Raw genomic sequence first — 23379 nt, 5'->3', positions numbered from 1 at the left:
ATGCACCAGGCGACGGAATACTACTTCGGCACCCTGGAGAAAAAGCCAACAAGATTGTCCAAAAGAATAATCTAGTCAAACAGGGATAGAAGACAATGGCCAGGGGAGTGTGGGGTACACTACATAGACCTGTGGTTGGAGGAAGTGAAGGGCCCAATGACCCCCCATGGAAGCTGGATGCTGATAAGGAATTCTGTATCAAAATATTCTACGCCATCGACTATTATGTATCCTGCAACCAGAACAGGGAGGTCTCACCCACCATGGTCGGGGAGGCACTGAAGGCGTGATCAGGGGAAAAATCATAGCCTAGGGACAGGAAGGAAAGGGCTGTCAAACAGCCCTAACCGGAAGTGGATCGGCAGTACTCCACGGCCCCAACCGTGGAATTGCTGGTGGAATTGAAAACGGTTGCCTGCTCTCCACACGGAAAGCAGTCCACCAGCTCCGCCAGGCACGGGGTCCTTTTACGAACATGGAGACAAGGCCAGCTGCATGCTGGTTCACCAGTTGAGAAAACAGGCAGCCGGAAAGAGATAGTGCAAGTTAGGGACAGAAGCGGTAGGGTGGTAGCGACCTGAACAAGGTCAACAAGGCCTAAACTGGTTCCGAAGGACATGGAACCAGTTTAGGTGCCACTTCAACTTGGCGAAATGCCCATTGGGGCCCCCATCTGCAACAATCAGAGGTTTACACCAGCGAGGATATATGCCGCATTTGGGACGTGGAGGGAGGACAGAGACACTGACAGTAGAAGACATGTATGTGGACGACAGACTGGCGACCCTAGGGGAACTCAAAGGCTTCCAAACTCCCAAAAGAAAATGAGCTTAGGTACCCGCAGCTGCAGGATTTTCTCCACAAGGAGACAAAAAAGCTCCTCCAGAGACCTGGACACACATTTCTGGACACAGTGCTAGCCTGGTTAGGAGATGACAAGTGTGCCGACATCTACAGACGGCTTCTCGAAAATGTCAGGACCCCACTGGATGAGATCAGACGGAAATGGGGGGAGGTAATGGGCATGGCGATAGGGGGAGGACTCTGGATCGAGGCACGGCACAGAGTCATTGCCACCCCCTCCTGCACCGCTAAGCACGATGCAGCTCAAGGTAGTACACAGAGCGTACCTTAGCAAGACACATATGAGCGGGTTCTTCCCAGAGGTGGAGGATACATGCAACGGTGTCAGTGGGGTCCAGTCAACCGCACCCACATGTTCTGGTCCTGCCCCAGGCGTGGAGTTCTGAACAGCTTCTTCGAGGCTATGTCCAGGGTGGTGGGGGTTGAGATAGTAATCTTTATTAGTGCCACAAGTAAGCTTACATTAACACTGCAATGAAGTTACTGTGAAAATCCCCCAGTCGTCACACAACGGCGCCTGTTTGGATACACAGAGGGATAGTTCAGAATGCCCAATTCACCTAACAAGCACATCTTTCAGGACTTGTGGGAGGAAACCAGAGCACCCGGATGGAGTCGTGCCCATTCTGTGGCGGTCTTCGGGGTGTCAGAACACCCAGAGCTCTGGATAGGGAGGGGGGCAGTCGCCCTGGCCTTTGCCTCACAGATCACCAGGCGGAGACTTCTGCGAGGTTGGAAGTTGGCAGCGCCACCCAGGGCCACGGAATGGCTCTCAAATCTGACCAAATTCCTGAGGTTGGAAAAGGCAGTGAACCAGACAAACAAACCAACCCACCAGAGGAGAGAATGGATAAAGCTGGGTGCAACTCCTTCGCCTAAGCGGTAGGAGCCCCAGTAAGAACCCATATAAATACTGGAAAAATTTTACACTACCGCAAAAATGTAAAATAGTATTGATACCACAGTTCTGGTGACAGCGAGGGGCTCATGTGTTGTCATATCTATTTTGTTACTTAACATTACCATTTTTGCTGTATTGTCATTTATAGTCAAAACTCTGTTTTTCTAATTTCAAATGCCAATAAAAATATTAAAGAATGGGAAGGCATTTGATGGCAGACATAGACACGATGAGCTCAGGGCACTTGCTAGAAGGTGGTGGCCAGAAAGAGTTAACTTACAAGGTAAGCAATTTTCTCTGGTCTCATATGCTATCCGAAGTAACATTCGAGCCAACACTAGAAGTAGTGGTTGGCACAAAGAAATCAACCCTTTCATACCCAGCTTTAGCAGTGGAAATGTGTTGGGTTTAATGAAAGGTGAAAAAAGAAAAGTGAAAGTTGCAAACATCAAAAAGACAGACTGTAGCTGTTGGTTAGATTTAATCATGAAGTCTGCAAAGAATTGTTAAAATGTTAATTGTGATGAAAATGCAATGATTCAAACACTATTACAAAAGCACTAGAAGAGGACTTAATGCTTTACGGAGGAAGTTGATGCAGATACAATGGAATAATCAGCAAAAATGAGAGGTCACATACCAAGCAGGAATTATGGGGAAGAAGACAAGGTATTTGGTTTAATGCAATAGAAAATATAGTACAATGGGAAGGGGAGAACTAGAAAACTAAATAATGGTTTAGACATTTACAACACCATTTAGGAGATTCCAAGGGCAGTCAGTAGCATAGTGGGATTCCTGTCAGACTAGTAATCCAGAGGCCCAGGCTAATATGCTGGGGACATGGGTTTGAATCACCATGGCAAGTGGTGGAATTTAAATTCAATTCATAAATCTGGAATATAAAGCTAGTCTCAGTAACGGTGACCATGAAACAATCATCGTATATTATAAAATCCCACCTGAACTAATGTCCTTTAGGGTGGGAAATCTGCCATCCTCACCTGGTCTGGTTTAAATGTGACTCCAGGTCCACAGCAATGCAGCTGACGCTTAATCTGCCCTCTGAAATAACCTCACAAGGCCACTCAGTTCAAAAGCAAGTAGGGATGGATAACACAAAACTGGCCTTGCCAGCAATGCCCAAACCCCATGCAAAAAAACCTGACCGTTATTTCACCATAACGTGTTTGGAGATTAGTGCTGCAAAAGTACATGGTAGACAGTGGAACAGCCATATTGTTGATCATAGAAATTGCGAGATGAAAACAGACCATGGTCCATCCAGTTCACAGTCTGCCATCTTGGTAGTCACTTGGGCTGGGGTGAGTGGGGTCTGGCGGGCATTCACAACGAGAGGCCAGTATCACCATCATGAAGCCACCAATGCAATTTATGAATCCCAGGAAGAGAGGTACGATGGGAAGAGGAGGGTGGGCAGGAGAAGTCAGTGTACTTGTATGGCCTAGGCCAATTCAGCAGAGCCTAGTCTTGTTACCTTTGACCCCTTTGCCACTGTCAAGCTTGTGTGGTACCTGGTGTGCATGGGCACCCAACTTTAGAAGAACTCACGCACAGGCATCTTCACTACTCAAAATGAAGTTTGGTACCTGGAACATCAGGACCCTCATGGACAACATCAACAATGACAAACCAGAACAACATAGTGCTATTGTTGCCCGGGTGCTCAGGTGTTTTGCCATTGACATCACCACCTTAGACCTGACGGGGAGGGAAAAGCCAGCTCAAGGAACAAGATGGTGGTTACACCTTCTTCTGGAAAGTAAACCAGAAGATCGCTGCCTCCGCGAGATTGGCTTTTCCATTAAAATCAAACTAGTTGGCTGTCTCAGAGATTCCCCTTGTGGAATAACAAAGCCTTATTACCCTTCAGTTCACCCTCACCCAGAAACAGTGTACTACAGTTCTCATCGCGCACGCCCCAATACTGGAAGCTTATGGGCGGCACAGTAAAATTGTTAGCATTGTTGCTTCACAGCCCAGGGACCCGGTTTTGATTCCCGGCTTGGGTCATTGTCTCTGCGGAGTCTGCACGTTGTCCACGTGTCTACGGGTGTTTCCTCCGGGTGCTCCGGTTTCCTCCCACAAGTCCTGAAAGACATGCTTATAAGGTGAATTGGACATTCCGGATTTTCCCTCTGTGTATCCGAACAGGTTCCGGAATGTGGCCACTAAGGGATTTTCACAGTAGCTTCATTGCAGTGTTAATGTAAGCCTACTTGTGACATTAATAAAGATCATTTACTATTACACATGAGTCCATGGAGGAATTTTACACAAGCCTTGGCCCAAATCCCAACCAGCGACAAGATGGTCCTTCATGGCAACTTCAATGCAAGAGTTGGAAAGGACAAAGACCTCTGGGAAGGTGCAATCAGCAAGGGGGGGGGGGTAAGAAAATCCTACACCAACAGTACGCTGCTCCTGACAAAATGCCTAGAACACAACCTTGTCATAACCAACACCTTGTTCCATCACAGAGACAAGTACAAGGCCTCACTCCAAGCACTGGCACCTCCATCATTGTCCAAGTGAGGGACTGCAAGGATGTGCCTATCAGCCATGCCATGACAGAAACGGACGACTGCTGGATGGACCACCGTCTAACTCAAATGTGTGATCAACATCAATCTATCCCCGCAGCAGCGAGAACAGAAACAATGCCGCAGGAAAATCAATGTTGAGGCACTCAAAGACCCTGATAAGGGCTCCCTTTTCCGCCAGCACCTCACTGCCAACCTGATGACTACCAGTGACCCAGAGACGCATAGTCAGAGTGCCTGGTCTGCCCTCAAGGCCTACATAATCAGAGCTGCGGAGAGTTGCTTGGTGTCTTGACTTGGATACACCAAGACTGGTTCGATGAGAACGATCATGAGATCCAGGAGCTGCTAAGCCGCAAGTGCAATTTTTTCTGAACCTGTAAAAGCAAGCCAAGTTGAGAGCAAAAAAGTTGCTCTACAGAAGGTTCAGCAAAAAACACACAATCTGCAGAACAGATGGTGGATGGAGAAAGTGCAGGAGATCCACCAGCTAGTTAACAACCATGACACATAAAGCTTCTTTAGCACAGACATGACGACCTACAGCCCAAGCACCCAAGGCCCCACCCCACAGCTAGCCAAGAACAAACGGAGAAGGGCATATCAAGAACGGAGCAGTTAGCGCCCGCTGGAAGACCACTTCGAAGACCTCCTTAACAAACACGAGTGGCCTGCAGCATGCAATCCACCAGCATCTCAGCAAAACCCCAACCAGGTACGAAGTTGAAAAGGGCATCTGACGACTAAAGAACAAGGCATCAAGAGCAGATGGAATCCTTGGCGAAGCTCTAAAACATGGTAGAGAAGTATGATTGGCGCAAACACATGGTCTCAGTTCCCTAAAGTAATAAGAGAACATGCCAGGGGATCTCAAAAAAGCTGTAAACATGACCATTTTCAAGGTGGTGACAAATCTGATTGGTGTAATTACAAAGGAATTTCCCTGCTGTCGCCCACCGGGAAAGTCATCACAAGAGTCCTCCTCAATCACCTTCTCCCTTTGGCTGAAGAGCTCCTCCCAGAGTCGCAATGTGGATTCTGCCCACCAAGGGGCACAATGGACATGATCGGCACCATGCAGCAACTACAAGAGAAATGCAGGGAACAGCACCAAACCTTGTTGGCCTTCTTTGACCTCACAAAGGCCTTTGACACTCATCTGTGAGGGATTATGGAGGGTCCTGCTCAGTTTCAGCTGTCCCAAAAATTTGTCACCGTCCTCTGCCTGCTCCATGATGACAAGCAAGCCATGATCCTGACCAATGGGTCCACCATAGACTCAATTCACTTTCAGACTGGGGTCAAGCAAGGCTGTGTCATTGCGCCAATGCTCTCCGCGATCTTCCTTGCTGCAATGCTCCAACTCACCCTCAGCAAGCTTCCCGCTGGAGTGGAGCTAAACTGCAGAACAAATGGAAATCTGTTCAACCTCCGCCACATGCAGGTCAGATCCAAGGTCATCCATGCTCTGTCACTGAACTATAGCATGCAAATGATGCTTGCGTCGACACACACTCGGAGGCGGAGCTCCAGGCCATCGTCAACATTTTCACCAAGGCATACAGGGGCATAGGCCTTCAACTTATTACAATCTCAAACCAGACCCCAAGAGTTGCTAGGATACCGGACCAAAACACCAATGCTTTATTTTAATTTTGCAAGACTGTGAAGCAAAGGATATGTTGCTCCAGGAGCGATTGTACAAATAAATAAGGATATGGTACATTAAAACAAACATTATTACGAACACAGTATTAAAATCTTTAACATGACACCAGAAAATAGCTTACAATTACCCCTTAAACAATATTACTCAACACAGTGAATACAATACCCTTAACTGCTATCTTTATTCCCACTTCAACAACAAAATAAACCATCTCAGCTCTCAACACACCTTAAATACCAATCGCACAGAGGAAATATTTGCTTCAGAGTATTCTTGAGAAAGAGATCTCTTCACACTGCTTTACAGAACAGATTCGACTCCGGCCTGAACCCCTGTAGAAAATCTAGCTGAATATCTTCAAAATCTGTTTTCAACTGGCTTGTTTCAGTCTTCCTTGCCCTCAGACAAGTGTGCATTGCTTTTAAATACAGTTAATCTCTTTCAAAACTTAGTGAGAGCAGAACTGTTTCAGTGTGCACACCTTCCGCCAGATCAGAACTGAAACTGAAAAATGCTTCCACAAAAAACCTGTTGCCTTAGCTCCACCCAGCAATTACATCATTTCACAAGCTGAAAACTAATAAACTCCCCAGCGAGATCCCTTAATCAAATCAAAACTGCATTTGCCCATGGTTTTATGATGGTTAATTGCACCTCAGCCACCCAAAAGCTTTGTTGTCTTTCAAAACAAGATCCATTTAAAAACACGAACCCAGGCTTTTAACTCTGACTTCACCAATACTTATAATAATACAATATATCTAAAATCCTACATTCATCAGACACTAAACATCTATAAGACAAAGGTCCTCTCCCAACCTGCTTCCACCACACAGTACGATTCCCCATTTATCAACATCTATGACGAGGCCTTGGTCATTGACCATACCTCGGGAGACTTGTGAACGAAGGCAGATATCGACGTTGAGGTGCAACATCACCTTCAATGTGCTAGCGCAGTCTTTGCTTGCCTGAGGAAGAGAGTGTTTGAAGAGCAGGATCTCACCCGGCAGCAAGCTCATGGTCTAAAGAGCAGTAGTGATACCAGCCCTCCTATCTTGCTCAGAGATGTGAACCATGTATAGCGGGCAACTCAAAATCCTGGAGAAGTACCACCAGCACTACCTCCACAAGATCCGGCAAATCCATTGACAGGATAGGCACATCAAAGGCAATGTTCTCGCTCAATCCAACATCCCTAGCATCGAAGCATTGACCTTACTCAATCAGCTCCATTGGGTGGGCCACATAATCCGCATTTTTGACATGAGACTCCTGAAACAAGTGCTGTGCTTGGAGCTTCAACATGGCAAGCAAGCCCCAGGAAAGCAGAGTAAATGCTTCAAGAACACTCTCAAAGCCTCCTGGAAAATATGCACCATCCTCACTGGCACCTGGGATTTCCTGACCCAAGACCATCTGAAGTGGAAGAAAAGCATCAGAGAAGGATTGAACACCCAGAGTTTCATCACCGAGTCGAACTGAAGCCAAGCATCAGCAGTGAAAGAAGCATGTGTCAATCTGGGCACCCCACCCTCCGGCCCCTCCAAAGACAGTCTGATCCACCTGTGACAGAGGACTATGGTCGTATATTGGACACCTCAGTCACCCGAGAACTCATTTTAGTGTGCAAGCAAGTTATCCTCGAAGAATGGAATTGTTGACTAATCATAACAATTAATCCATATGGGGCTCAAACAACAACAAAAAAATTATGCCAGGATTAGGTCAGAACTTTAAATTTTTCCAATAAAGTGATAATTTAGCATGGCCTAAACCCTACCCGGCACATCTTTGGGGTGTGGGGGAGGGTCCCACACAGACACGGAGAGAATGTGCAAACTCCATATGGACAGTGTCCTGGGGCTGGGATTGCACCCGGGTCCTCGGCGTTGTGAGTCAGCAGTGCTAACCATTGCGCCACAGTGCCCCCAGGTCAGAATTTTTAAGTTAATGGGTAATTAAAATTACCACCAGCTGGACTTCCGATGGTGGCCATGGTGTGACCGGTTGCACACAGGGTGGCTCCTGGGTATAGGTGTTGGTTTTGGAACTCTCTGCTCATTTAATGAATGATTTGTTTGGTGACAAATTGAGAGTGGGGAGAGTGGTGGGTTTCCGACTCCCCCTCCGTGGGAAATGACGACAGGGTGCCAGACCTGGCAGAAGTCGGTGAAAGTCATAGCTCAGGAGTTGGAAGCGCCTCGTGGCACAGCAGTATTGGGAAAGATGGCCGCCATCGATAGCCACATTGCAGATGGAGCAGTTTATGAGTTTCATTCAAGATGGATTTCGACAACAGCGAAAGGAGATGCAGGGAGATTGGTCGAGAGCGATTGAGGATGCAGTATCACCTCTTCACGAGTCTTTGGATCAAGTGGAGAAGTGTCTGGAGGCACGGGGTGTGATGATAAAAGTGGAGAAGACGATCTCAGACCAGAGTAATTGAATCGATTCTCTGGAGGCAGAGATGTCCATGCAGGGGGAAATGTGCAAACTGCTACGGAGAGGGTAAACGACCAGATCAGTCCATGGGGCAGAATTTGTGCATAGTGGGTCTGCCGGAGGGAGTGGGAGTGGAGTGTGATGAAGATGTGCGAGACGTTGATGGAGGAGAAGGTATTTCAGAGGGCCCCCGAAGTGGATCGGGCCTTACTGGTCCTCTAGCCAGAAGCCGAGGGTGGGGACCTGCTCCAGGCTGTAATTGTGCGAATGCACGAATTTCAAGATAAAGAAAAGATTCTGAGGTGGACCAAGGTAACTGCAGCTCAGAGGGGAATGGGGTCCAGATATATCAGGATATTGAGGTTGACCAGCCCAAGCAGCAGGTGGAATTTAACAGGGCCAAAGAGCCATTTACTGGAGCAACGTTCAGTTTGGGGTGTTGTACCCTGCCAAGGTGTGGGTAACGTTTAAGGGCAAGGAACATTATTTTCAGATGCCAGAAGAGGCAAATGACTTTTTGTATGCGTCACAAGTTTTCAGGTGTATATTTTATTGCATTTGAAATATGTTATTGATTTCTGTTTGTATGTGTGATGTTGATTATGGGTATTTCCTTGTGCTGATGGGTTGTTGGTTTATCCTACCTTGGTAGGTGTGCAGGGCGGTGGGGAGCGCGATGGTTTGATGGGGTGGGTGGGTGGAGTACGTAGGGTGGGAGAGGTGAGCGGATGGGTGTTGGAGGTCAGGTCCTTTGTTTGGGTCTCCAGGTAGAAGTCACCATGCTAACAAGATATGCTCGTAAATGGCAGCAGTGTGAGGGTAGGGGATGCAGTGGGTAGTCAGTGTGGGGGGGGAGGAGGAATTGGGTTAGTGGCACAGCTGTTTTTCAAGTTGGACTCAAGGGAAGATGATGGGGCAACCATTTTATGTGGGCTCAAATGGGCTGGAGAACAGATCGTTGAGTGGACCTTAGATTATGGGGTGATGGCGGACCTTAGTAGGGGGGTTCGAAAGCCCCCAGTGAGAGTGGTAACCTGAAATGTCCAAGGGCTAAACAGGCCAGTTAATAGGTCAAGGGTATTTATGCATTTAAAAAGTCTAAAGGCAGATGCGGTTTTCCTGCAAGAAACGCACTTACGGATAAAGGACCAGATGTGGTTGGGAGGGGGTGGGTTCAGCAAACGTTCCACACCACTCAGTGTTTGACTCGAAGTCAAGGGAGGTCGCGACCCGGTTTAGTAAAAAAGTGGCATTTGTAGTGTTGAGAGAGGCACGAGACCCGTGGAGTAGGTTTGTAATGGTAATTGGGGTGCTGGCGGGGACGCCGGTGATTCTGGGGAGGGGAGGGCGGATTTTAAATGTGTGCTGAACCCCAGGGTGGACAGATTGAGGCTTGAATCGATGGTTAGGACAGGGATGGCAAAGGAGAGAGGGTTTTTTATGGAATAGATGGGGGGTGGGATATGACTCACGGAGGCTTCGGCACCACGGGGAGAGGGAGTACTGCTTCTCCCAAGTTAGAGTATACTCCCGAATAGACTTCTTTGTGATGGGAAAGGTGGTGCTGGCAGGGATGGTGGGAGCAGAGTATGCAGGCATAGTCATTTCAGACCACGCACCGCACTATGTGGATGTAAGGGTTGAGGCCGGGCAGGCACAGAGACTGGGGTGGAGATTCGATTCAGGGTCACTGGCAGATAAAGAGTATTGCGATAAAGTGCGATTGGCCAGAAAGATCTTTGTGGAACTTAATCAGAACGGGAAGGTCTCTGCGGCCACATTCTGAGAGGCATTGAAGGCGGTGGTCCAGTGCAGGTGATTCTGTTTAAGGCCCATAGGGATACGTTAGAGAGGGAGGAGAAGTGGAGAATGCTGGAGGGTATTTTGGTGGTGGACCGCAGATATTCGGCGACCAGTGTAGCCACCTGGGTTGGCCAATTCCTGACGTAAAATGGAGAACAGCAAAGGCTGAAGGGAAATTCAGCCAACACAGGCAAAAACTAGCAGGTGCAAGTTTACTGTGTTATAGACTCTGCAAAAGCCCAGACAGCATCGATACCAGCAACCATCGGCATAATAATGTAGCAGCCATCTACATATTAATGAGCGATCCCCGGGAACAATCGAAACATTCTAAGGTAAACAAAGCCAAGCCAGACTCCTCGGCGCCAGCAGGAGCCAACACAAAAGAGGTTAACGGACACCTAAAGACCGCCCATCGATCAGGGAACCGCTCCAGTATTGGAGAAATCGAACCAAGCGATTGGGACGAAGTCCAATCACTTGAAACCAGGTACGGGGTCCGCCCCGAAAGGCAGGAAGCCCCTAGGGACTATAAAGTAAAGCCCCCAAGTTCAAATCGTCCTTCTTGACAGGGTCACTCAACAACCCCCGAGAGTGACCTGTCCAGCTGCCTCAAAGAACGTAAGTCTTAAGTCAACGCTCGCTATGAGATAGGCGCTCCTAGCTACCAGTCCATACCAACTTTTGAATCCCGCAGACTCAGAACCCGAATGAAAGGCCATTTGTTCCCCTGACCTGGTGGGCCAGTCCGAAGCTAAGTATAGGCCTGTTAGTTGTAGAAATAGCCTAGAAAGTAGAATTTTTGCATGAGTAGCGATTTACTGTGTATAATAAATGTGGTTTGATTTGAATCTTGCTAATTGGTGTATTGAGTTATTGATCATTACTTAAACTTGAACCTCATGGCGGTATCATAAAGATACCTGGCGACTCTAGAGCAAAGGTTATAAAACAGAGCCAATTGAACCAACCAAAAGTTAGCAACACCACATCCAGGGGGCTTTTGGCGCCGGCACCAGAACGAATTAATGCAGCTCTTTGAGACCTTTTATTTGGGATATAGCTCTTGAGCCGGGAGGGGGGGCAGCAGATGTGTGTGTTCCCAGAGGTGGGGAGGAGAAGCGGCAAGCATTGTAGGAGCCACTGGGGTTGCAGGAGAGGGGTGGGGTGGGGTCGATACAGTCGGGGAAGGCGCCTGGGACTGGATGGCTTCCCTGTCAAATTTTATTAAATGTTCTTGGGGGAATTGGCCCCACACCTCCCGAGTACGTTCAATGAGGCACTGGAGAGGGGGGAATTGCCGGGTACATTGGCACAGGACTCTATTTGTTTGATTCCAAAGAAAGAGAAGGAGCCACTGGAATGAGAATCAAACAGACCCATTTCATTGTTAAATATGGACGTGAAGATACTGGCCAAGTTGTTGGCAAGGCAATTGGAGGGTGTGTGCCAGTGGTATCAGAAGATAAGATGGGGCTTGTGAAGGGCCGGCAGCTGTCAAGCAACATTAGGAGGTTACTGAATGTGGTCATGACCCCGTCAGGTAGTAGGGTGCCAGAGGTGAGTGTCAAATGAGGTGGAGATGGTCTTTGACAAGAGTTGAGTGGCGATATTTGTTTGAGACCTTGAGGAGGTTTGGGTTGAGGTTTGTGGGTGAGTGTGAATGAATAGATGGATTCTAAGTACTTTAGGTTACAAAGGGAAATGAGGCAAGGATGCCCTTTGTCACCATTATTGATGCATTGGCAATACAGCCTTTGGCGATTGCACTCCAGGTATCAGAGGACTAGCTGGGATTGTGAGGGGGGTAAGGATAGGGTGTCGTTGTATCCAGATGACCTATTGCAGTGGTTAGCACTGTTGCTTCACAGCACCAGGGTCCCAGGTTCGATTCCCATTTGGGTCACTGTCTGTACGGAATCTGCACATCTCTCCCTGGGTTTCCTCCGGGTTCGTCCCACAAGTTCCAAAAGATGTGCTTGATAGGTGAATTGGACATTCGGAATTCTCCCTCCCTGTGGCGACTAGGGGATTTTCACAGTAACTTCATTGCAGTGTTAATGTAAGCCTACTTGTGACAATAATAAAAGGAAGTTACTGAACGTGGTCATGACCCCGTCATGTGATTGCTGCCTCACGGCACCGAGGTCCCAGGTTCGATCCCGGCTCTGGGTCACTGTCCGTGTGGAGTTTGCACATTTCCCCCTGTTTGCGTGGGTCTCGCCCCCACAACCCAAAGATGTGCAGGGTGCTAAATTGCCCCTTAAAATTGGAAAACATGAATTGGGCACGCATTATTTATTTTATTTTTTTTAAATAAAATAAAATGGTAGATTATTAGATTATATGTGGAGACCTGCTGGAGAGCATGGAAAGAATTATGAACTAGTTAGAAAAATTTGGGGCCTTCTCTGGGTACAAGTTGAATGTGGGAAAGAGTGAGGTCTTCCAGTTAAATGACTTGGGGAGAGTATGAATCTGGGGGTGTTGCATTTAGGGTTGCTACGGTTAGGTTCCTGTATCTGGGGATTCAGGTTGCATATGATTGGGTAACTGCACAGGTGGAACTTAACGGGAGTGGTGGAAGGGGTTAAGGGGAATTTGAGGAGATGGGACGCCTTGCCATTTGGCAGGATGGGTGCCAGACATTATGATGAACATGTTGCCTAGGTTCTTGTTTATCCTCCAGTCTCTCTCCCTAAAGCTTTTATTCAGAGGGTGGACGGATTGATCTCAGAGTTTGTGTGGGTGGGCAAGACAGCAAGGGACAGTAGGGTCCTTTTACAGAGGAAGAGGCGAGTGGGGAGGTTAGTGCTCCCAAACCTGCTGCACTATTACTGGGCATCTAATGTGGAGAAGGTGACACAATGGTGCGCGGTCGGGTGGTGGGGCGGAATGGATGCTGGAGGAGGAAGACTGCTTTAAGGGGTCGGGTTTAAGGGCTGTGAGAATGGTCCCGCTCCCTTTTGCCCCAGGGAAATACACTAACAGCCCGGTGGCGGTGTCATCGATAAAATCTCAAATCAGTTGGGGCAGGTGTCAGAAATGGCCCCGCTGCGCAGGAATCATAGATTTGTGCCCAGACGGATGGATGCAATATACGAGAGGTGGCTGAGGGCAGGGGTATGGCGAGTGAGGGGTCTATTTCTAGGAGAATGGTTTGTAGATTTGGCAGAAGTCAGGAGAAGTTTGAGTTACCAAAAGGGAGCATTTTAGGTGCTTATTTCAGGATGATGCGTGGAAGGAGCTGCCTGCGTTCCCGAGGATACTGCTTTATGCATCACTGGAAAAGCTGTTACTTCCAGATGAGTGGGGGGAAATATGCGAAACTGGAGGGCTTTTGGGAAATTTTGTATAACCTAACCTTGTTTGAGTTTGGAATAAAATATATTTATTCAAAAATTACCATCAACTTCCATTACAAAATAAAGCACCAATGAAATAACAACAATTCTACTCGGGACCTATCCTCCAACAAATTTCAAAAGTCCTACATCATTTCATTGTACTCATGTTGATACAACAATTGAAACAACTTTGGCAGAGATAGTACAAGGAAACAACTTTTTAAAAAGATAATATATTTGGAAAAAGAATCAGTTAACTTTTAATACTGTAGTAAGAAGAAAGCTTCAAAGAATCCACACAGAGTAGCGCATTTCCTATAGTTTCATGACTTAAAAGTAGTTACCTTGCTATGGAAACAGTGACAGAAATAAGGATGATAAATCACAGAAGCGTCACTGCTGTGCAAAAAAACAAATACCTTTCAGTGAATTGGTCTGCTTTCAGTCTTCAGTTTACCAACCAACTGCTCAAGCTTTACTCTTGAGTTCAGGAAATCATTAAGATCTCTTAACTGGCTTACTGCATTATAATTCACCGAGTTCACCATTATTTCATAAATGAACTGTAAAACAATAGATTATTTAATTCAGGGTACCTTATCCAGAATTTCAAAAATGAATCATGTTATTGTTACATCATTGTAATCCTCAAAAGGAAATTTTTAACCCTGTGTTAAAAGCAAAACAATGATGCTACATTTATCTTGTCAGATTACATTTTTTTAAATAATAAAGCACTAATTTATGTCAAATCAAGCTACTAATCCGGGTAGAGTTATTTTTTCTTCTACTTAGGCCTTGTACAGTCACATCTAAAAAATGCCTTGTACAGTCACATCTAAAAAATGGAAATTTAAGTCACTACTATCAGGTTGGACGTAGGAACTGTCTTAAAATATATGAGTAATACTGCAGAACATGCTGAGAGTACACTCGGTTCCATCTTACTGCCCTGTCTAACCTGCACTTCCTATCTCAAAGTTTCACACTCCATATCTATTATACACATTGTTGTAAATACATACGAAAGTCAGTACACACAAAAAGAAACAAGTTTCCCACCCTGTCCAGTCTAGGTAACAGATCAAACACGGAGGCCTAAATGTGACATCATAACGTTTTTGGGACTGGAAAGAGTATTCTCATAGGTTACTTGTCTCATATGCATAAGATGTTATGTCTCAATTGTTTTAAATTTTCAAAACTTTACATTCGAACTTCTTGAACACTGATGATCGGAGGACCTTGCAATGTTTCCTTCAATTTACTTTCTATTCACCAAATCCCTCAAAAAACAATTTGTTTTTAACTAAAATACAGAACTCATCTATTTGCATTGAGTCAGAAGTTGATTCATCTTCATAAAATTCTGAACAGTAAGAAGTCTTACAGCACCAGATTAAAGTCCCAACAGGTTTGTTTTGAATCACTAGCTTTCGGAGCACTGCTCCTTCCTCGGGTGAATGATTCATCTGAGGAAGGCGCAGTGCTCCGAATGATTCACCTGAGGAAGGAGTAGTGCTCCGAAAAGCTAGTGATTCGAAACAAACCTGTTGGACTTTAACCTGGTGTTGAATGAGTTCTTACTGTGCTCACCCCAGTCCAACGCCGGCATCTCCACATCATAAAATTCTGAGGCATTGAAAAGAAATAAAGAATTACAATTATATTCATTGCTACTGTAGTGATTAAGTATCAGGACTCCAATTTAGCACAAAAGATTGTACTGTATTCTTACAGTACAGACAAACATGCAACCTAGCTCAAACAATTAGTGAATGTTCAACTTTGCTCCTAGTGAAAGCTGGTTGAGCCAACCAAGTCAAATCCAACAAGGCTGCACAACACCAATAAGAATCATTTTCAATCAGGGTGGGTCCAACTGAATTGATATTGCTCTTTTAAACCACATGACAAATTTCTACAAATAAACGGAACTAGAACATTTGTTGTCAGATGTTAATCGCAGAAGAAATCAACTGACCTGACCGCAGAATTATCACCATATCTTGCATAGCCAAGCCAGTGGGTGAATATGCCAATGGCGGACAGTGTAATTTAAAATAAGTCGCATTCAAAAAAAAAGCAAATATGTCTTTAAAGTACAAGCAATTTGCGAAGAAAAATATAGATTGATTTTAATGACTGACACGGTGGCTGACCAAAGATGACGACGGCCCGGAGAGAGCAGAGTATTGAGGGCCAGTCTACCAATCAGAGTTGGGAAGGAGCTGTGCTCCTGACTGAGCTTTCAAAACACTTCCCCAGGTTACAGCGCGCAAGGAGGTCTGGGGATTGCAGTTCCCTTGTGACGGCACCAGCCACGTCATCGCAGAACGTGTCGTCACAGAACTACAATTCCCAGAACACATCACGAACGTCGCGCATGCGCGCTGACGTATACCTCCTCTTTCCCCGCCCGCCTGCCCCTGACATCCTGAAATAAATGCAACCCAGTCAGCTTCTCAGCAGAGTTAACAAGGTTTTCCGCACTGGGTGGGGAGGGGAGGGGAGGCACACTCATCGCCGCAAAGCAAACCAATGCCGCCACCTTGGCTAAATGTATCACCGCAATTAATCACTGTACCATTCCTCACCTTCAACCGACAGCCCACCAGCAAGGAGATAACAAAACACAATCTGTCCAGGGGCTTTTCTAAGGGAGACACGGGAGAAACTGCGTCACCTCTTTTCTGCCAGGCACGAAACATCTCGATTCAATAGAAACTGGGAAAAGAGAATACCCAGCACCGAATGTAAACAAAAACAAATGAGCTTACGTGCCCGTTCACTAGCTGACATTGGGAAGGCAGAGCCGTGTGTGTGCACCATCAGGACAGCATTGGCCGGTACCGAGCCTTAGATACTTACTGACTGCATCCGCGTGCATTTTCAATGCGGGGATGGTTCAGAACGCGTTGGACAACCGCTCCGCTAGTGCCGGTAGCCAGCCAGTAACAACGGAAGTCCCGCCTCCGCCCCGTGCCCATTGGCTATCCAGCCCGTCCGCCGTACGCAATTCCCAAGACGGCGTCCGATTGGCTGCCGCTGAAAGGGCGGCCTGATGGTCAGAGCGCGGCTCCTCCCTCACACGGGGGCGGTTGCGCGCGCGAGGGAACGCTCATGCCTCAATTCAGCCTCGATTGCCGGGCCTTGCGGTGTGCGCTTTTGAAGCAAAGCGGCTCGCACTCTTCATTTCTGATATATGGGTGGTGTCGGCTTGTTATTTTTACCCCCGGCTATCTTTTACTATTTTTCTAATGAAGCTGCCACCTCGTCGTTGCAGTAAATAATAGGAATGGGCTCCTATCCGAGCAACAGTTAGAATGTAGGTCAAGGGGCCTGTTGTACTGGGGGGAACTAGTTTATCTGGATTGTGCAGTTGAGGTCATGGCTATGGTTACACTTTTCAATAAATCTGAATTTGGATTTACTCCAACTCAGCAATGATTTGTCGAGTTCCATTGATGGGACCATTAATCACTCTAGTTCAAAAAAAAAGTGAGGTATTTTGATTCTTGGATTTAGATTTATTGTCACTTGTTCTGTGTACAGACCAAGCAGATTGTTCCATACATGGGAAACAAAGGACATATGACGAATACACAATGTAAATACATTACACATGGACATCGGGTGAAGCATACGGAGTATAGTGCAACAACAGTAGAGAAGATATGTGGAGAGATCAGTTCAGTCCATAAGAGGATCATTCAGGAGTCTGGTAACAGCTGGAAAGAAGCTGTTTTTGAACCTTAGACTGTGCTCTCAGACGTTTGTATCTTCTGCCCGATGGAAGCGGTTGGATGAGAGAATAACCCGAATGTTAGGGGTCTTTGATTGTGCTGCCTGCTTTCCCAAGGCAGCGGGAGGTGTAGACAGAATTATAGAATCCCTACTGTGCAGAAAGAGGCCATTTGGCCCATCGAGTCTGCACTGACCCTCTGAAAGACCAGCCCAACCGAAGACCTATCCCCCACCCTATCCTTGTAACCCCACCTAAGGACAATTTAGCATATTCAATCCACCTAACCTGCACATCTTTGGACTATGGGAGGAAACCAATGCAGACACGGGGAAAATGTGCAACCACCACACAGTTGCCCGAGGTTGGAATCAAAGCTGGGTCCCTGCTGTGTGAGGCAGCAGTGGTAGCCACCGTGCCGCTCCAATGTCAATGGATGGCAGGCGGTTTCGCGTGATGGACTGGGCTGTGTTCACGACTCTCTATTTCCTATAGTCTTGGGCTGAGCAGTTGCCGTACCAGGCTGGGATGCAGCCAAATAGGATGCTTTCTACGGTGCATCTGTAAAAATTGGTAAGAGTAAATGTGGACATGCTAAATTTTCTTTGTTTCCTGAGGAAGTATAGGTCTGTTGTGCTTTCTTAGTCATAGCTTCGACGTGGGTGGACTGGGACAAATTGTTAGTGGTGTGTATACCTAGGAATTTGAAGCTGACAACCATCTCCATCTTGGCACCATTGATGCAGACAGGGGTGTGTACGACACTGCACTTCCTGAAGTCGATGGCCAGCTCCTTAGATTTTCTGACATTGAGATAAATATTGTTGTCATTGCACCTTGCCACTAGGTTCTCTATCTCCCTCCTGTACTCTGAATCATCGTTGTTTGAGATCTGACCCACTACGGGTGTGTCATCAGCTAACTTGGAGATGGCGTTGGAGCTGAATTTTGCCACACAGTCGTGTGTGTATAAGGAGTACAGTGGGGGGGCTACGTACGCAGCCTTGCAGGGCCCTGGTATTGAGGACTCGTGGAGGAGGTGTCGTTGTTTACCCTTACTGATTGTTGGTCTATGGGTCAGGAAGTTGATCCAGTTGCAGAGGGAGAAGCGAGTCCTAGGTTTTGGAGTTTGGATATGAGCTTGGCTCGGATTATGGTGTTGAAGGCGGAGTTGTAGTCAATGAATAGGTGTCTGATGTAGGAGTCCTTGTTGTTGAGATGCTCCAGGGATGAGTGAAGGGCCAGGAAGATAGTGTCTGCTGTGGACCGATTGTAGCGGTATGCAAATTGCAGTGGATCAAGGCATTCTAGAAGCATGGAGTTGGTGCGTCTCATGGCCAAACTCTCGAAGCACTTTATAATGATAGGTGTCAAGGCCACCGGATGGTAGTCGTTGAGGCACGTTGCCTGGTTCTTCCTTGGCACTGGTATGATAATGTCTTCTTGAAGGAGATGAGAACCTCGGAGCGGAGTAGGGAGAGGTTGAAGATGCCTGCGAACACACCCGTCAGTTGGTCCGCGCAGGATCTGAGTGGACGACCAGGAACTCCGTCACAACCCATTGCTTTCCATGGATTCACTTTCAAGAAGGTTGCTCTGACTTCTGGTGCTGTGGTGGTAGGTTTGGGTGTGTCGAGGCTGTTCGGGCCATTGACAACGGTGTGTTGGTTTACTGCTCGAAACGGACATATAATGATTGAGTTCATCGGGGAGGGGTGCTCTGTTGTCAGAGATTGAACCCGACTTTGCTTTGTAGCCCATTATATTGTTTAAGGCTTGCCACGACTGACAAAAGTCTGTGTCATTAATCTGTGACTTTAGCTTAGTCAAGTATTGTCTTTTGGCTTCCCTGGTGGCTTTGCGGAGGTCGTACCTAGATTTCTTGTAGAGGTCAGGGTCGCCTGTCTTGGAACTCCTCAATCCTGGACTTCAATAGGGAGTGGATCTCCCGGATAAAGCATGGTTTCCAGTTGGAAAACGCACGTGCTACCTTCTTTGTCACACAATCAGCGATACACTTACTGATGAAGTCTGTGACGGTGGTGGCATACTCACCTAGGTTTCCTTCTGAGTTCTTGAATATGGACCAGTCCACTGACTCCAAGCAGTCGCATAGGAGATCTTCCGTTGCCTCGAACCAGCATTGCATGACCTTCTTAACCGGATTCTCCCATTTAAGTTTCCGCTTGTATGTCGGGAGAAGGAGCACCGTCTTCTGGTCAGATTTTCTGTTCTTTTAAAATATACATGGGTTTAATTTGCTCAGATCGATTTTCAAACTAGCTCATGATTGCCACTCAGCCTTGTTTAACACCCCAATATGTTTATAAGATTAGAAGGGAGATTAGTGGGCAAGCACGGTGGCGCAGTGGGTTAGCCCTGCTGCTTCACGGCACCGAGGTCCCAGGTTCGATCCCGGCTCTGGGTCACTGACCGTGTGGAATTTGCACATTCTCCCGTGTTTGCATGGGTTTCGCCCCCACAACCCAAAGATGTGCAGGGTAGGTGGATTGAAAACGCTAAATTGCTCCTTAATTGGAAAAAATGAATTGGGTACTCTAACTGTATTTTTTTTAAAAGAAGGGAGATTAGGGGAAAAGAATTCGCCCGGAGGGTGGTAAAGGTCTGGAATTCTCTGCCTGAAAGGGTAGTAGAGGCAAAAACCCTCAACACATTTAAAGGGTGGCTGGATATGCACCTCAAAGGTGTAATCTGCATGGCTACAGACCAAATGCTGGAAAGTGGGTTAGGCTGAGTGGCTTGTTTTATTTAATTGGCACAGACAAGGGGCGCAATTCTCCCTCGGGAGACTAAGTGCCGACGCCGGAGTGAAAACCGGAATGTTTCACTCCGGCGTCGGCGGCCGTTCCCAGCCCCCTATTCTCCCGCCCCCGGGGGGCTAGGAACGGCGCTGCGTAATTTACGCGCGGCGTGTAAAAACGGCGCCGCGTAAATGACGTCATGCGCGGTTGCCAGCCCCGCAAGAAGATTTTGGATGGATCTTGCGGGGCAGCGGAAGAAGGTCCTCCTTCAGAGAGGCCGGCCCACCGATCGCAGGCCAGACCCCTTTTGAGTCCGTCCGTTCCCCCCCCCCCCCAGCGTTCCCACCGGCAGCGACCAGGTGTGGACGGAGCCGGTGGGAACCCGTCGTATTGGGCAGGCCGCTCAACCCATCCGGGCTGGAGAATCGCCCCTCGCCCGTTACAAACAGCGAGCGACGATTCTCCGAGCGGCCAGCTGTGAATCTCGCCGCGCCGGTTTTGGGGGGGGAGAATCGCGTGCGGATGCCGGGACGGCGTGGTGAGACTCGCGTGGTGCCCCGGCGATTCTCCCACCCGTCGTGAGGGGGGGGGAATTCCGCCCAAGATGTGCTGTTAACCTTTTATGACTCTGTGTAACTATATATGCATGTAGCATGATAAAGTATCTAATTATTTTGCCTAATGAGCTGCACATTAATTTAAACTGAAATTGTTAAGTCAGTTTCCATTTAGAAATATAATATGGGCTGTTTCTTTGTACCCTCCTGTACTAAGCACCCTCATCATTTTTTAAGATTACTGCAATATGTTTAATATTTAACATTGCAAACGTTTTCATTCCAGTGTTATACCCAAAACTGTAAGCACTTAATCAAACTTATGTTATGCATATTGTATTCCTTCAGTAGCATGATGCATTTGATCTAGCCCTGGTGACTTCCACTTTAAGTACAGCCAGCCATTCTAATATTTCCTCTTTATGAGCTTTTAGCCCATCCAGTGTCTCAACTACCACCTTTCACTGGCTGGCAGCATTTTCTTTGATAAAGACAGATATACTGTACACATTTGTCCTTTAATTCTTTCATGAGTTGTGAGTGTCAATAGCAAGGCCAGCATTTGTTGCTTATCCCTAATTGTCCTTGAGAAGGTGATGCCGAACCATAGGTACACCCACAGTACTGGTAGGAAGGGAGTTGCATGTTATTGACATGGCATCAGTGAAGGAGCGATGATATAGTTACAAGTCAGGACTTTGGTTCTACCAGGGCCACTCAGCTCCTGGATTTATTACAGCCTTGGTTCAAACTTGGACAAAAGAGCTGAACAAAAGAGGTGAGGTGAGAGTGACTGCCCTTGACACCAAGACAGCATTTGACCAAATTTGGCATCAAGGAGCTCTAGCAAAACTGGAATCAAAGGGAACCAGGGGGAAAACTCTGCTGGTTGGAGGCGTACCTGGCACAAAAAGGAAAATGGCTGTGGTTGTTGGAGGTCAAGCATCTCAATTACAGGACATTGCAGCAGAGAAGTGTCCTCGGCTCAAGGATCGTCAGCTGCTTCGTCATTCCTTTCATCATATTCGTGACTCCTCAGATATTGAAGCAGTCCATATCCAAATGCAGCAATATCTGGACAATATCCAGGCTTGTGCTGACAAAACGCAAGTAACATTCCCACCAAACAAGTGCCAGGCAATGACCATCTCCAACAAGAGAGAATTTAACCATCACCCTTTGACATTCAATGGCATTAACATTGCTGAATCCCCCACTATCAACATCCTGGGGGTTCTTCTTTTTCGGTAATCACTCACTACCGAGTATGATTGTCCACCGAAGAAACTCCGTGTAAGGGTTAAGGCGACTAGGGACTTTTCACAATAACTTCATTGAAGCCTACTTGTGACAATAAGTGATTATTATTATTATGGGTTCTGTGAGTCCTTGCGTGGCTGATGAGCCCGATCCTAGAGCTACATCTTCGACTGCACACTTGGCTGGTGTTTCCAGGTGGTGGGATTAGTCTTTGGATTCGATCGCTGGTATTCCTTTCTCAGGCTCCTTTTCCGGCCCTTCTTTTGCCGTCGGGTGTTCTCAAAGAATTGTGTCCCTTCAATCACAAGGTTTCTCCAAGTAGGTCTCTTCTGAACAACAGTCTCCCAGGCATTGACGTCTATGTTGCATTTCTGGAGATAAGCCTTCAGGATGTCTTTGATGCTCCTCTTGTTTGGGAGCCTTCCTTGAGCTGGGCAAAGAAATTTGCTTTGGTAGTCGGGACTCTGCCATCCTAAGCACATGGTCGGCTAAGCGGAGTTGGGTTCGGATGATCATAGTCTCCTTGCTGGTGCTCTTGGCTTCAAGGACGCTGATGTTAGTACTCCCAGCTAATGTAGAGTATCAGTCTTGGACAGCGTTGATGATACTTCTCCACAGACCTGAGGTGGCGTCTGTATGTAGTCCATGTTTCTGAGCAGTATAGAAGGATGACTGCCTCAGCACAGATGTCATGGTCAGACCATTGACCAGAAACTGAACTGGAATAGACATATAAATACTGTAGTTACAAAAGCAGGTCAAAAGCTAAAAAGTCTTGAGCAGGGGGACTCATCTCCTGACTCGATGCCTGTCCATCCTCTACAAGGCACAAGTCAGGAGTGTGATGGAATACTTTCCACTTGCCTGAATGAGTGCAGCTCCAACAACACTCAAGAAGCTTGACATCATCCAGGACAAAGCAGTTGGCTTCATTGACACCCCATCTACAAACATTCACCCCTCCGCCACAGCGCACAGTGGCAGCAGTGTGTACCACCTACAACATGCGCTGTAGGAACTCACCAAGGCTCCTTGGACAACACCTACCAAACCCAAAATTGCTGCCAACTAGATGGAGAAGGATATCAGACTCATGGGGACCTCAATTCCTGCTAGTTCCCTTCCAAGCTATTCACAATCCTGACTTGGAAATATATTACCGTCCTTTACTTGCTGAGTCAAAACCCTCAAATTTCTTCCCTAACAGTACCGTGGATGCACCGACACCACAGTTCAGAAAGGCAACTCACTATGATCTTCTCAGGACAATTTAGAATGGACAGTAAATGCTGGCTTAGCCAGCGACATCCACATCCCGGAAAGAAAACAAATTAAAATGGGGGGAATTGTATGCAAAATTGATATAATAACTTGAGATAAAATCAGGGACAGAAAATACAAGAAAGATTAAATTGAAAATTGTGGAATGAACTTTCATAAAGATAGCCAGCTAACTGTTCCA

General features: G+C 47.0%; 1 protein-coding gene across 5 annotated transcripts in view; it reads right to left on the bottom strand.

Moving 5' to 3' along the window:
- Window positions 1–16566, bottom strand: part of dcun1d4 (DCN1, defective in cullin neddylation 1, domain containing 4 (S. cerevisiae)) — a 138899-nt gene extending 122333 nt beyond the window's left edge. Inside the window, exon 1 of one of the 5 annotated variants that reach the window (XM_072496746.1) lies at window positions 16465–16566. In XM_072496746.1, coding sequence (XP_072352847.1) covers window positions 16465–16483 — 19 coding nt within the window. In that variant the 5' untranslated portion in view covers window positions 16484–16566. The other 4 variants (XM_072496744.1, XM_072496745.1, XM_072496747.1 and 1 more) reach the window with 4 other exon arrangements.
- Between the last annotated feature and the right edge of the window lie 6813 nt (window positions 16567–23379).

Source organism: Scyliorhinus torazame, chromosome 3, assembly GCF_047496885.1.
Source record: "Scyliorhinus torazame isolate Kashiwa2021f chromosome 3, sScyTor2.1, whole genome shotgun sequence".
Taxonomy (NCBI): Eukaryota; Metazoa; Chordata; class Chondrichthyes; order Carcharhiniformes; family Scyliorhinidae; genus Scyliorhinus; species Scyliorhinus torazame.
The sequence above is the reverse complement of the archived record's forward strand: the minus strand, read 5'-3'. Positions and strand labels throughout refer to the sequence as shown.